Consider the following 13,394-nt stretch of genomic DNA (forward strand, 5'->3'; position numbering starts at 1 on the left):
TATCCAGTTTAAATCCTAATCAAAGATGGAAGTACATTTTAATAAAGGGAATTGGGTTAATTATGTAAATATGGCATCCATGATCCAATTTTATTCTTTAGTCTTTTGATTAAGTTTTAGGGTACGCTTTTTCATTGCACATGATCTGCTGCTGGGTCAACAGCTGGTGTGACCTGGAAGCAATCTCTTTCAGCAAACTCAGTAACATTAATGGCAATGCTGGAGGTCACTTTGGGTGGTCCACATATTATGGGACAAATGACCTTCATTGGTTTCTTTTGCTTGTTATTATATCAAAAAAATTTGATTAAACTTTGGTCATTTTTATATGCAGCAGTTACAATTTTAATTTTTCACATAAAACTATTTTCAAAATGGGAATTTAAAAAAAATAAAGTACTTTAGTTGACTTGTTTTGAAATTTCAAGTCCCTGAATTGAAATTAGAGCTTGACCAGAACATATTCTTTTATAAGCATTCAGCTTCTGTTGGGAGTTGATTTGGTTATTGAACATTTATTTTCAAGGATCGTTTAAAAAAAAAAAATGGTAAAGTTAATGTATATTGTCAATTATTGAAATACTTTGTGCTATACTTATTGTGTCTATAGCTGACATCTCATTCTTAAAAGTTTGTGGCTCCAGGATTTCTTGTTGGCAGGAGAAGAGGCAAATTAAAAGTAGGGCCCTGTCGCAGGCTTGTACCTAAAACTTTGACTATTGAATTTTGGTAAGATTAAAAACTGTATTGTTCTAAAGGTTTAAACTAAACATTAATTTTAATTTAATATTTTGAGATGGCCCCAAGCGATAGGTTCAGAAATTTTGATTCTTTCTATAGTTCTTGAGTGTCAGTGTTGTGTGCATACTAAGAATGCAAGCATTCAAAAGCCCATTACTAGAGCTAAGCCAGCAAGCAGCACAGGGGGTGAAAAGGCTATGCGCCAGAACTGTTCTGTACCAGCTGCCTGCGCTGCTGCACCGTGTCAAATGACGGGCACTTGATACTTGAATTTTGAGCTTCAACATCTGCATCTTGTTTCTCCCCCCCCCCCCCCACCCAGTGAACATGGTTTTCTTTGAGCTCATTCAGTGTAGTCAAAACAAAATTTGTAAAATGACGTAATAATGTTTTGAGTAACTGATTTGTGAATTTTTGCACTTCTACCGATTCTGTTCTAAAAAAAATAAAACTGAGTTGTAATCTGTTGGTGAGGGTAATATTTTTCAGTAGTGGTCACCCTTTCTTTAGTGTGGTTATCCAGGTGGCTAGAACAACAGGAGGCATTTTTTTGTGATGAATTGCACCTTTTGTGTGTTTCTCTCCTTGGCCTTGAACTGTGGTAACCGGAATGCATAAATTGGACAAGCAATTGAATTTTAGAAACCATCTTGAGGTGGTTCCTCACTTACAACTTAGTTGGAACTCTAATGCTGGCAATCATATGCTGCCAGTATGAAAATTGATTAGTTTATGATTTCATTAGTTGATGGGAGGAGAAACAGACAGAGCTTGGTTGAATAGAAGTATTCTGTGAGGGGCTTAAAAAAAAGAAACTTGTGAGTAAGTCGAGGACTGCTGGAAAGAGTGTGGTGACCCAGAAAGATAGAGAAACATCTGTATCTGGAGTTCTGGGCTACATTATAATACCTTAAACAGCTTTCTGTTGGAGATGAGATAAATTGCCATTATTTGAATGTTCTGCACTGCAACATTTTATTCAACTGCAGTCTGCATTTTATTTAACTCTGTCAGAGCTTTCGCTTTCTTGAGGGATCATTATTATTTCATATTTGCCAAACTGGTAGCACTTGATCTGTTTTAGCTATTCTGTGTCAGGTAGTGTGAGAATCCTTTGATTTTGTGCAGGGAAAGTGTGAAGTTTAGTGTACTTGTGCTTGATTTGGGGTGGGGGTGGGGTGCGGAAATACTATAAAGCTGATAGCTGAACTTTTCCTCTCTGAGTTGAGCAGTTGTACTTAATTGATATTCTGGCATTGTTATTTTCTCAATTTGTGATGATGTGCTTCTGAATAGGCGCTATTTTCAGTTCTCATATTTCCATCAAACTATAAAAATATTAATGTAACTTGCAATTGAAGAGTTTTGCTTCAGGGTTGTTCAAAATTTACATAAAATTGGTGTATTTGATGAACATGTTTTCTAAAGTTGTTTATCTGATCATATTCAATGCTGTTTTCTGGATCTTATTAAATACTGCGAAACACGAAAGTCAGCGGATTGTAGTTAAAAACTTATAATATCCAATTAACACCTTTTGTTGGCCTATACTCCTCCCCCAGCCAGTCTTCAATCTTTATTCTGTTCCCTCTGTTCTTTGCTTAATCCTCAAAGAATGCTCAGGCCTGAAATGTCGTTAATCTATCTTTACTTCCTATGGACACTGCAAGACTGGCTGAGTTCCTCCAGAATTTCTGTGTTTTTATTTAATAAACACTGATTTGACAATTTACCTTGATTGCAGTTAAAACTACACTTGCATCATTAGCTGTAAGGTACTGTTAGTGAAATAGTCCTTTTCTTCCTGTTAAATGCTTCTGAACCACAGAATTGGTTGGTGCAGTTGTTTTAAGTAATTATGTCATTCCATTGCTGTTAGTTTTATAGCTGTTTACTTTTCTATTCTACCATTTTAAGCATTTTTTTTCTTGTTTACGGCACATCATTTTTGGCGGGAAGTAAAATCCTGTCTAATAAAACCTGATCTGCAGCATTATGCAAGCTGATTTGACATCTTTGTTTTTATGACTTACTTCATCTTGTTCAAGGATAAAAGGAGAGGTCACTTTCAGTGTTATCGGCTGTGATCTGAACTGTGTTTTTCATATTCCATAAAGCTGGATCACATTTAAGTGGAGCAGGCACTGGCAAAACAAAAAGGGAAAAAGATCAGTGGTGGAAACAACAGTATGCTTTGTTAAGCAGCAACTAAAATTAAGACTGAAAATGTATTCATGCATATGTATAAGCCTCTAGAATTTCCATGTGTTTTCCATGTAAACAATTCCTCATTGTATTTTGATTTGCAATCAAGTGCAAATATTACTTTGTTCTTTGGCAGCTAAGTTCGGGGCTTGTAGCCTAAATGGACTTTCTCATTTAACAACTGGATTTAAATACAAATTCAACATTCTCGTTTCTACAACTGGTGTAATTAAATAGTGTGACTGCCTGGTTACTTTTGAATCCTTAAAATTCCCTAGCAGATGTCAAAAAAAGGTCACAATCGCAACAATATCTTTGTGAACTGCATTTGTGTGTCTTTCATTTTGTGCCATTTGTACATGTTTAACTTTTGAAACAAATAATCTTTTAAATGTGGATTTTTTTCCCACATTGTTTTGATTCAGAATTTATCACCTGGAAAGAAGCCAAAAATGCTCTTCAAGCTAATTCCATTTTTCATGCTCTTGCTTTGTAGTTTCAGTTGCTCAGCCAGGCAACTTATGAAGAGGGTCTCTGTCTCCATTGCCCATCCCAGGCAGTGGGCACTAGACCACCACCACTCGAGCCGCAAATAATGGTCCTTTCTGATACTTCCACTCATAACAGACAACCCCTGGGTGACAGCCATTCACCCTTGCGGAATTCACAAACTATTAGAGGTGCGGAATAACATCCGCTCTCGTGGGATTTCTGAGGGGCAAGGTGTACATACAAAACTTATTTTTCAACTCTTTATTTCTTGGTTGCGTGCATAGATGAAGTGGGTTTGCATTAGGGAAAATCTTGATATGGACCCTTTTCTAGGAACACAATCCTTGTGCCATCGCATTAAATCCAGTCTGAGCTTTCTGATTTTTTTTTCTTTTGGAAACTTGAGTCAAATCTTTCGAGATGATTAGTTTGGATCTACTTTTGAATACACATATCTTTTGTTATAATTCCTATCTATTATATAGTTCAATTTATTCTGTATTGTAACTTTTTCAATAAATGTTATGTGTTCTACATGTATTTTTAAAATGAGTATGCCTAAAGATACCGTTCCTTCATTCCTTTATGTGGCAATTTCATGTGGTTTTCAGTTCCCATGCAGCAAAATGGGTTAGGATATGGAACGTAGCAGCTGAAGTTTAATGTAGTTATGAGACAAATCATTCCATAAATTCTATGTGGACTCTTAATTACAGTATTAAAACCTTTTTCATTCTCGTATTAAGAGAATTTTGCATCTGTGTTGCTTTTGTTCAGATCATGGGCTGCTGGTGTGCAGTTTTATTTTTCCATTACTGTGGTATCCTTTGAAAGTTTTCATAGTTACTGCAGTCTGCACAAATTAAATCTTTGGAGCTTACTTAGAATGCTGATGGTCTCTTTCCCCCGCCCCCGTGTGGGCAGATGTGTGAGACATCTTGGTTTATCTGGTGATAGAAGATCATTAAGAGTCCATTGCATTGAAATATGAATTTATCAGATCATGTATTGTTCAGGTGTGTTTTGATTTGTTAGCACTGTTAATCTGCAGAGATGGGGATATGTAGCCCTTGTGCCCCACAGAGCATGCTTGCTTTTCAGATCCATTTGACTTGGTTGTTTTGGCTTTGTCAGTAGGAATGTTTCAAAATTGTGGTGTTTTAATATCAATAGGGGATAAATCATAAAACAGTATGTTTAAGATGCCATAATATGCACTGCTCGAGATGTATGATAATTAATGAAGCTGCTGCTTTAATCTTTATGGCCATTTGAGGCTTAGCAATTCATTTCTACATTTTGTTTGATGCTCTCCTATGCTTTTACTGCTTTAATGTCTTAAGCAAGCAATTTTTATATCTCATTTTGAGTTTAATCAAAACTCTTGAGAAATTTTATTTTTAAGTGTTTTAACCTCATTTGTTTATAAACTTTTCAGCAAGTCCTATTTTGCCTTCATTTACCACTTTGATGAGTCTTTCTGAGGCATATTTTTATTTTTGTAGCTTTTTCACATCTGTTGGCGGGTTGAGAACTTCCTTCCTGGGAAGCATAAGGAACTTGGCAAACATCAGGTTAAAATTCCATGGGGAAGAGGGTGGAAATTCTATACATAGCTGCTCTGCTGGGCAAGAAAATACATGTAAAATGTTTTCTTGCTAAATCAAATGAATACGCCGTCAGGAAAGTAAAATTGGAAATGTATCAAAAAGTTGCTTGGTAATGAGGCGGCTGACTTAAAAAGTCACATGAATGTTCTGCGTGTGGAATGCATAGTATCTGGTTCTGTGAGACAAAAACTAAATTAAATGCATTCAAACTGCTGCTGAAGCCCTTTTTTCAGTCTCGTTTTATCATAGGGTATCTTGCCAAAATCATGATGTCATTTTTGGTTGCCATGGTGCGTGGTTAGACTGGAGGAGACAACCCAGCCAGCAGAATGGGACACTTGTTTGGTGAACTGCTGTGTGGTTTCCCTTCACTGACTAAATGCAGCAGGGAAAACTACCAACAATAAATCTCTTGAATTTTCAGCTTGATGCCTTTTTTTTTGTAGTTTGAGGAAGAGATGTGGGCCTCATATTAGACTTGGGTTTATGCACTTACTTTTCCCATCCATTTTGGGTGTGTGAGTCTGCTTGGTTTTTGTGCCTATGTAGATGTACTGTAGAACATTTGACAGTCTCCAATAAGCAAGTAAAGTTTAGTTTGGCAAGCTGCTTTTTCCTTTGCAGCCCTGATTGTGCGGAAAGAGAAGCACAATTTCCCACAGTACTGGGTGACTTGATGCACAGGATTGTATTTCTCACTGCATTAAAGCCAAGTAGCAGATCTTATCCAAAGTAAGGATTTTTGCCCTTTTGAGGCATTTGGATGTGTCTAGTAAGATATTTAGTAAAACATAATTAACATTATTGCAGTGTTGGATATGGTATAATTTAATTTTTTTCATCTATCGCAAATATTCATGCTAATCTGTTGTATTTTTACTTACAACCTGTATTTCAGAGGAAAATTTTTTTTATTTGATCTACAGGTGAAGCTGCATTAAGGAGTGACGGTAGGATGCAGTCAATCCCAGTGCCCTCTGCACTCACCAACCATCGTACAGGACCTCCACCTATTAGCCCCAACAAGAGGAAGTTCAGTGGAGACCAGGGGGATGATGATGCGGAAAGTGAGAATGACCAAGTCTCCAAAGCAAGCAGGTTATATGTTCAAGTGTAAGTTTTATTTTGTCCGGAGACAGTAAACTGTTTGACTGTGTTACTTGCAAAAGATGGCACTGGTTGGAGTGTTCTGAATGGCATGCAAATTCTGAGTCCGCTACGATCTACACATTTGGTAATGCCTGTCCTTGTATTCTGTTATCACTTTGTAATTGTTATTGAGTCTATCTACTAGCTTTGCTGAAGTAACATTTTAATCCAGAGTTCAAAGAAAACTCTTAATCAAATAATATGCTAGCGTCATGTGTGTACTAATGCTAGTCATGTTCAAAAGAAAAGGCGATCAAATTCTTTGTTATAATCTTTGCTTGTGCTTTTACTAGTGTAAAACAAGCCAGTGTCTTTGGAGGAGGGGGGAGAGAGAGGAATGTGAGGAAGAAGGAGGGAGATGGTGGAGTTAAAAAATAGGGAATTTTCTATCTTAACAATTTAATTTTTTTAAATTGCCTTCTGTTGTGTTCCATTGCTGTACATAGACCATATTTTTCTTCTCCAAGTTTCTAGTATGGCTTTCTACAGACAGGGTTCTTCTTTGTCTTGTCATATATGATCCACTAGATGTACTGATTTAATCTTAGCCTCGCAGCCTGCTGTATGGCATTGCTTTATGGGTGCATGATTCCCTTTTCAGCTTGTATTGGGGAGCTGTATATTTTCCCTCCCCAGTCATCTGAAGTATTAACATTGTGCAGCTCTCCCGTGTGATGGCAAAAGTACTTAGATTATTTATCATTTAAAGGATGAGTTGTAACAATTTGACAGCACATCCTTGCCTTCAATCTCTACCTAAAGAGAACAGTTAGCAGGATCTCCATGGATTATGTGATGTGAATGCATAGAGCAATTTCTTCATCTTTGGTTGAAAATCTCTTCAGCTTTCTGTTGCAGAAATGTGAGAGCAATGCCACAACATTGAGAGTTCAAAAGGGAAAAAAAACTGCCTTGCTCTGCGAGTGCAGATGGGGTCAAAGAATAACTGCGGGCTTGTTGACATTGCCAAAATTTGGAAAGCAAAATTAAGCCAAAAATTTCCATTGACTTTTCTGCACTTCATGATATTTTATATGGCATCAAGGGCAACCTGCCTTCGTTGATCCCATCCACTGCCATTTTACAAGATCTGTTTATGTAAAAGTTTTAATTATCCCAGAAAAATGTTTTTAGATTGTGATTGATAATCATACAAATATATCTTAGATCGAGCATCAATTGGGTCCATTGTACTTTTATTAAAAAAAATACATTAATCAGAGTAAAAAATTTTGAAGGAATACATCTATTGTCAGAAAACCAATTCTAAGGTCTGGAACTAAAAAGGATGGAAACTGAGGCAACAGGTTTGCTTTCTGTGTCAGAGCAGAGTTCCCAGCTTGCTGATTAATCTTACACGTGGGCTTTTATCTATTGCTTGTAAATATTAAAAAATCAATTGGAAATCTGTGGTTTTTAAATGGTGTTGTCCAATTTAAAAAAAAACTTTATGAAGTAAGAGCCAACATTTTAGTGTTTTACACTTTTTTAAGCTTTTTAAATTTTTTGTCTTTACCATCCATCTTAATTTCCATGATGCGAAATATTTTTGTGATAATTTCTCAGTTTTCTTTTTTCTTGTATTCAGTTGTACATGATACTTTCCAGCTGCTTTGATAGACATGGGGAAGTTTTCTCAGTCTTATCTTGGCCTCACACTGAGGTCATTTGTATATTTATTAAGAAATTAATAAAACTATTGGTGGTTCAGTGGAAAATGTTATTGCTTTTCATTGTTGCATTCAAGTTGAGCTGAATGTTTGTTCTTTGAAGCCAGATAATGTGGTACTAGCAGGAGTGAAATAAAAGGGGGTAAAATAACTCTGGGCTCCACTCTTGGTAATCACACCAGTAAACCCTGGGTGGAGTTTTTTTTAATGGATATCATCCATGAAGTAATCACCCCAGCATTTTCTCGTAAATGGTGACCAGCAATTAAAGATCTAGAAGCGGCTGCAACAAACTTCCACGTGTACTTGTACATTTGATTAAAAACGGCTACTTCACCTTGTTTTGTGCAGCTGCTGTACTAATGATAACGTGTTGAGCAATTATGAAGAAGAAAATCCAATTGGATAGAAGTGTATAATGTCTTTACATTTGTGTTATGCAGCATGAAAGGTGCTTTTTTTTTCCCCCTTTGTGCACGTCACAAAACAAGTATAGGACTCCTACATTTAATGCGGGCGTCTATTTCATTATCTGTAAACTGAGCCTGGTCTTGGATGTGTTAGTTAAGACTACTGTAAAGTTTCCCAATAAGCAGGCCTTCCAGATGCCTGTAATTTTCTGTCCCTCCTGGGAATTATTCCGATGCCCTGTGCGGACTGTTGCTGCTCCTCCCAAGGGTTCTAAAATACATGAATTCTGTTTGTAGGAACGTCTGTTTGTAAGCTCAGCCAAAAGCTTGAAGATCTGGAAAATCTTGTGTTCATTTCTCAATGTGTGTTGAGTTTACATTGGATTGTTAAAATCATGTATAACAGAATAAAAATTTCAGAGGGGATGGGAGAGATGATGATTTGGGTGGTTGCGTTATAGGAAGAAACCACTTTAGAAGTTGGTGGAGGCAGGTATTCTTGCAACATTTCAGAAGCACCAGGTCGGGAACTTAAATCACAAAGGCATGATCGGTTATGAACCAAGTGCTAGTAAATGAGATTAATGTTTGGAGAGCATGGATAGTGGGCTCAAAAGCTTGTTTCTGTGCTGAATGACTTTTAAAAACTGAAAGGGAGGGAAAAGAATTGGTTATTCTTAAGTGTTAGATTTGTTTTTTTTCCCCCTGTGACCTGTTGGAAGATACGGGTATGTATGTTGGTAGCGAAGAAGTCTTTGTTTGAGGTCTTTTTCGATTGTTTTACAGTGCTTCTTTTAAATATTAGTGAAATGGTTATTGAGAAAGAGTTTGCGACCTATCAAAGTTATCCCAGATGATCTATTTCCTAATTGGGGGAATAAGGAAAGTTGGTGGCAGGTTACAGCAAGTTATGTCACTTGTAATTTGTGAAAAAGGAACAAATGTAGAAATCTCTGTTTTACTCCTTTGATTGCAAGTGGAGACGGAGGAAACAGCTAAGTAATTCCACGCAAGTGCTGGAGAAACTCAGTAAGTCGGATATAACCGATGTTTTGGGCCTAACCCCTTTGTCATGGTATGAGCAAAAAGCAGACAGGTGCATGAAGAAGGGACAGGGAGAGGTGCACAGGCCAACAGGCAGGAGGTCATGTCCAGTTCAAAATGGTGGCAAGGTTGGAATAAATTGGTATTGTTAAAATAATTAAATTGCTGCAGATGCAACTGAAGGAATTCCTTGTCTACAGTTGTAGATCAGTTATGTACATTTTTTTTAAAAATTGGCATAACTTTTGATTATAAATCACCATTCTTCCCAACGAATAGAGGCTATGTGCAAATTCTGAAGTGTCACTCACAACCTCTGAAGGATTTTATTTTCAATGGTAGATGAAATGTTAACAGATTGTAAATTGCAGTCTCAGGAGGTTGCCTTAATGAATTGGCAAGGCCATTCAGAACCAGGAATAACCCAAGTTTAATCTAATGCTTTGTGCTGATATTTGAGAAGTTAATGAAACAAAGTATTTGTTTTAATTGCCTGTGGCATTTTATAATATTGGAACCAGAAACAGACCCTCAACCGTTTCAGTCTGCCATATGATTGTGTCATGACTCAGTTTTGTGTTACAATGCAAATGCATTAAATGTGCTGAACTTGTTTATTGCAATTTACAATGCAGACTAGTTATGCAGAAAAAATTAACATAATTACTGCCCATGTGGATCTTTCATACTGGGCATCTTTTTTATACTGCATGTATCTGAGTACAACAGTCCTGATGGTTGGACGTGAAGTAGAGTGAATGACTATCAATGTTTTTTTTTCTGGTACGATTTACACTGCAGGCTACCTCCAAAAAGTTGTAGGGGTCCTGCAGGATAATATCACGGAGCAAGAATTGACTCCAAATTCCTTTTTAGACTGCCAGTGTGGCAGCAAAAATCCTTGATTGTGCTGTTACATGCCTGCAGTCAAAAAACCACATAGTGAGGTCTCTTTATCTAGAGGAGGGCTGGGAGGTCAGTGCACCTCAGTTTGGTGCTCTTGCATATGCAGTTACCACTTACTCTGTGGATAGTTAATCCTTTGGGATAAACCTTCTCAAATCTGTGGTTTGAAATAGTAACTAGTTGTTGATTACCATTAAACCTCAGGGTTAACTAAACTTTAATTAAAGAAACTTTAATCCTATCATGGAATTGTTATATTAAGTATTTTTCCCAGGAAGATCTCAGCGTGTACCATATTATAAGATTCAGCATTTATCTTTTAAATTAAGTAGTGTCCAATGGCACATAGCAAAGAAATAAATTCAGAAATTAACTAGAAGCAGATCAAAAAAATTTCATGTTTTGAGTTTTTATTTATCATCAGATGGTACAACCCGACAAAACCGTGGTCTCCAGTCCTCAGTGAAAGGACTACAAACACATAAGGACATATCACACATACAGATAAACAATACATATGCAGTATGTACAGTATGCAAATACAGATATTAAAATAAATCAAAATTATTTTTGTTAAATGGTTGAGTCACTGCAGGTTTGTATGAGTTGTTCATCAGTCTCTGCCCATGGGAAGCTATTTCTCAGTCTAGTGGTTCTGGCTCTGATACTCCTGTATCTCTTTTCTGACGGGACTAGCTGGAAGATGCTCCATGAGGGTGGTAGGGTTCCTCATTGATTTGCAAACCCTCTTTAGAGCGATCTGGTAAATCCCAGTCGGCGGGGTGGGGGGGGGTGGAGGATGTGGTGGGAGAGATGCCAATGATCCTCTCTGTCGCTCTTTTGGCCAACTGTACCACACTGATACAGGTGGCCAGGACACTCTCAATGGAGCTCCTGTAGAAAGTTGACAGGATGGTGGCCGGTAGCCTTGCCTGCTTCAGTCTTCTTAGCAAGTGCAGTTGCTGTTGAGCCTTTCTGACAAGTGAGATGTTTTGTGTCGGGTACTTATTATGTCCTCACCCATGTTGAATCAACAGCAGTATCCCAGTAAGTTATGCAATGAGTTTTTTTGGCTTTAATTCATGCCAATTAACAATACAGAGAGATATGTAATCAGAGCTGCCCCTCTTTGAAAAACAAAAATAATCCTGCAGTATATTTTGCAACATTTTTTCTTGAAAGTTGAGCATTTTTAAATTTAAGCATGTTTTATAGTCTCTAAACTCAGAATTGTGCTGACAGTCTTGGCTGCTCACCCAGCCTTTATAAACCCTTGCTTGCTGGTTTTCCAATAGAGATTTCAACTTATTTCAATGACTAAGCAATGACAGAAAGATCAGGTTAAATAAAATTGCTGAGGTTCAATAACTTTAACATCTGGATTACCTCAGCCCTTCCACAATATGTAAGTTCAGGGTAGGAGTTTGTTGTTGTGCCTTATTGGGTACATAGTGTGGAGATTGTGAGATTCTCCATTGTATTTAATACCATACATACCATATGTCTTGTATTTAGTTTGCAGGCGGGAGCCTGGAATCTCGGTGGGTAATCTTCAACAGCATTTTTTAAAAAATTCTCTTGCCCTAGTCCAAATTTGGTGCCAACAGGTCATGTCAGATTGTGGGAGATTTCAACTTGGCTCTTCATCTTCTTTATTCAAATTTCACCCATAATGGCCAACCATCAAATTTGAAATTTGGTATATAATGTGGAATATCTATGATGCTAAAGTTACTGCTCAATGTACATCTTGTGTATTGGCAATCACTGAAGTGTAGGTAGTTAACTTAGTTTGGAAATTTATAACTTGTATTGAATAAATATAGATTAAATTGTTTACCGCAAATCTGCGATATACGTGGCAAGTTATGGCATTGAGTACTGAACTTTGGGGAAAATAGTTTCTAACTTTTAGGGGTTTATCAAAATGTCTTGGGCATTAATAACTTAAATGGCATAGAAAATTTCTTCTGAAGAGATTTGCAAATGCTGTATGGGTGTTTGTTGTTGCAGAGCAACATTATCATGAAGTTGACAAATGTGTAGATTCATAGAATCCTTAAAATGTTCTTCCTCCCTCCCATGTTTACACTGGATTCCACATTGTAGCAAGAGAATTTCTTGCAAGTGATTCTTTGTAATCTCCTTCCCCTTTACCTATGTGACCTGAGACATGACAATGAATTCACTAACACTCCATTTCATGCCACTCAACACCTATGCTGTCCCTGGGTGCTCACGTTTCCTATGTCAGGGTACCGTAAGTGCTGCAATCCTTCCTAGTAAAGCATTGGACAACCCAACACCATTGTATTTGGCTACCCACTAGAAACTCCTTTTGCTACCAATTCTCTTCAGCCCGTGACTACAATCTGAGATTGAATCTGATGATCCAGAAATATAATGGCCAATCATGTTAAGTTGAACTTGTGACGTGCTCTCTTCATACTTATCCCTTCTTCAGTTTTATTTATCATTACACTTTTTAAACTGCTAAAACATTGTTTCCTCCAGCCTCAATTCACCATTATTTTCCTTTCCTACATCTCCTCTTCCCATCTGAATAAACTTCACTTGTTCAAATACCGCTTCTTTCATTCTAACCATCTTCAATCCCTCTAATCAATCACCTTTGGCTGTTGTGAATACTGAGTCCTCATGTCCTCCATGTTTGAATCTTCCCCATGCCCATAACTTTGAGATTCTTGCGTATTGTATCTTTTGAAATTTGTGGCTTTGAACTCCAAGCTCTATCCAATACAATTCTAAACTTCTCTTCTATTAATTAATGTCTCTGCTGAACATATAAGAGTGATTATACTTGTCTAGAATGCAAGGGATATATGAATTTTGAGAAAATAGTTGACCAGAGAAGGAAAAATCAAAGGGCTTGCAACTTGAATTTAAAATGTTTTTAATTATTGAACATTAGTTTAAAAAAAAAAGCAAAATGGTAAGGACTCGTATTCCTGACATTCTGTACCAATTTTAAATTATGTGTGAATAATGCAAAGATTCCAGTGTTGGGTTATATCCAATTACAGCGCATAAATATTGCATTTAAATGACAATTTCTGCAGATGATCATTGCTAAAATGTTAGACATGTTGTTTTTAATTTTTTCTTTAGAGTAGAAATGTACCTATGTTCCTTTTTCTCTGGAAGGC

General features: G+C 37.0%; 1 protein-coding gene across 1 annotated transcript in view; it reads left to right on the top strand.

Moving 5' to 3' along the window:
- vgll4b (vestigial-like family member 4b) overlaps positions 1-13,394 on the top strand; it is a 139,378-nt gene that overhangs the window by 96,747 nt on the left and 29,237 nt on the right. Inside the window, exon 3 of the mRNA XM_069939871.1 lies at positions 5,975-6,161. Within this exon, the coding sequence (XP_069795972.1) occupies positions 5,975-6,161 (187 nt within the window). The remainder of the gene's footprint in view (positions 1-5,974; positions 6,162-13,394) is intronic.

This window comes from Narcine bancroftii, chromosome 5 (genome assembly GCF_036971445.1).
Source record: "Narcine bancroftii isolate sNarBan1 chromosome 5, sNarBan1.hap1, whole genome shotgun sequence".
NCBI lineage: Eukaryota > Metazoa > Chordata > Chondrichthyes > Torpediniformes > Narcinidae > Narcine > Narcine bancroftii.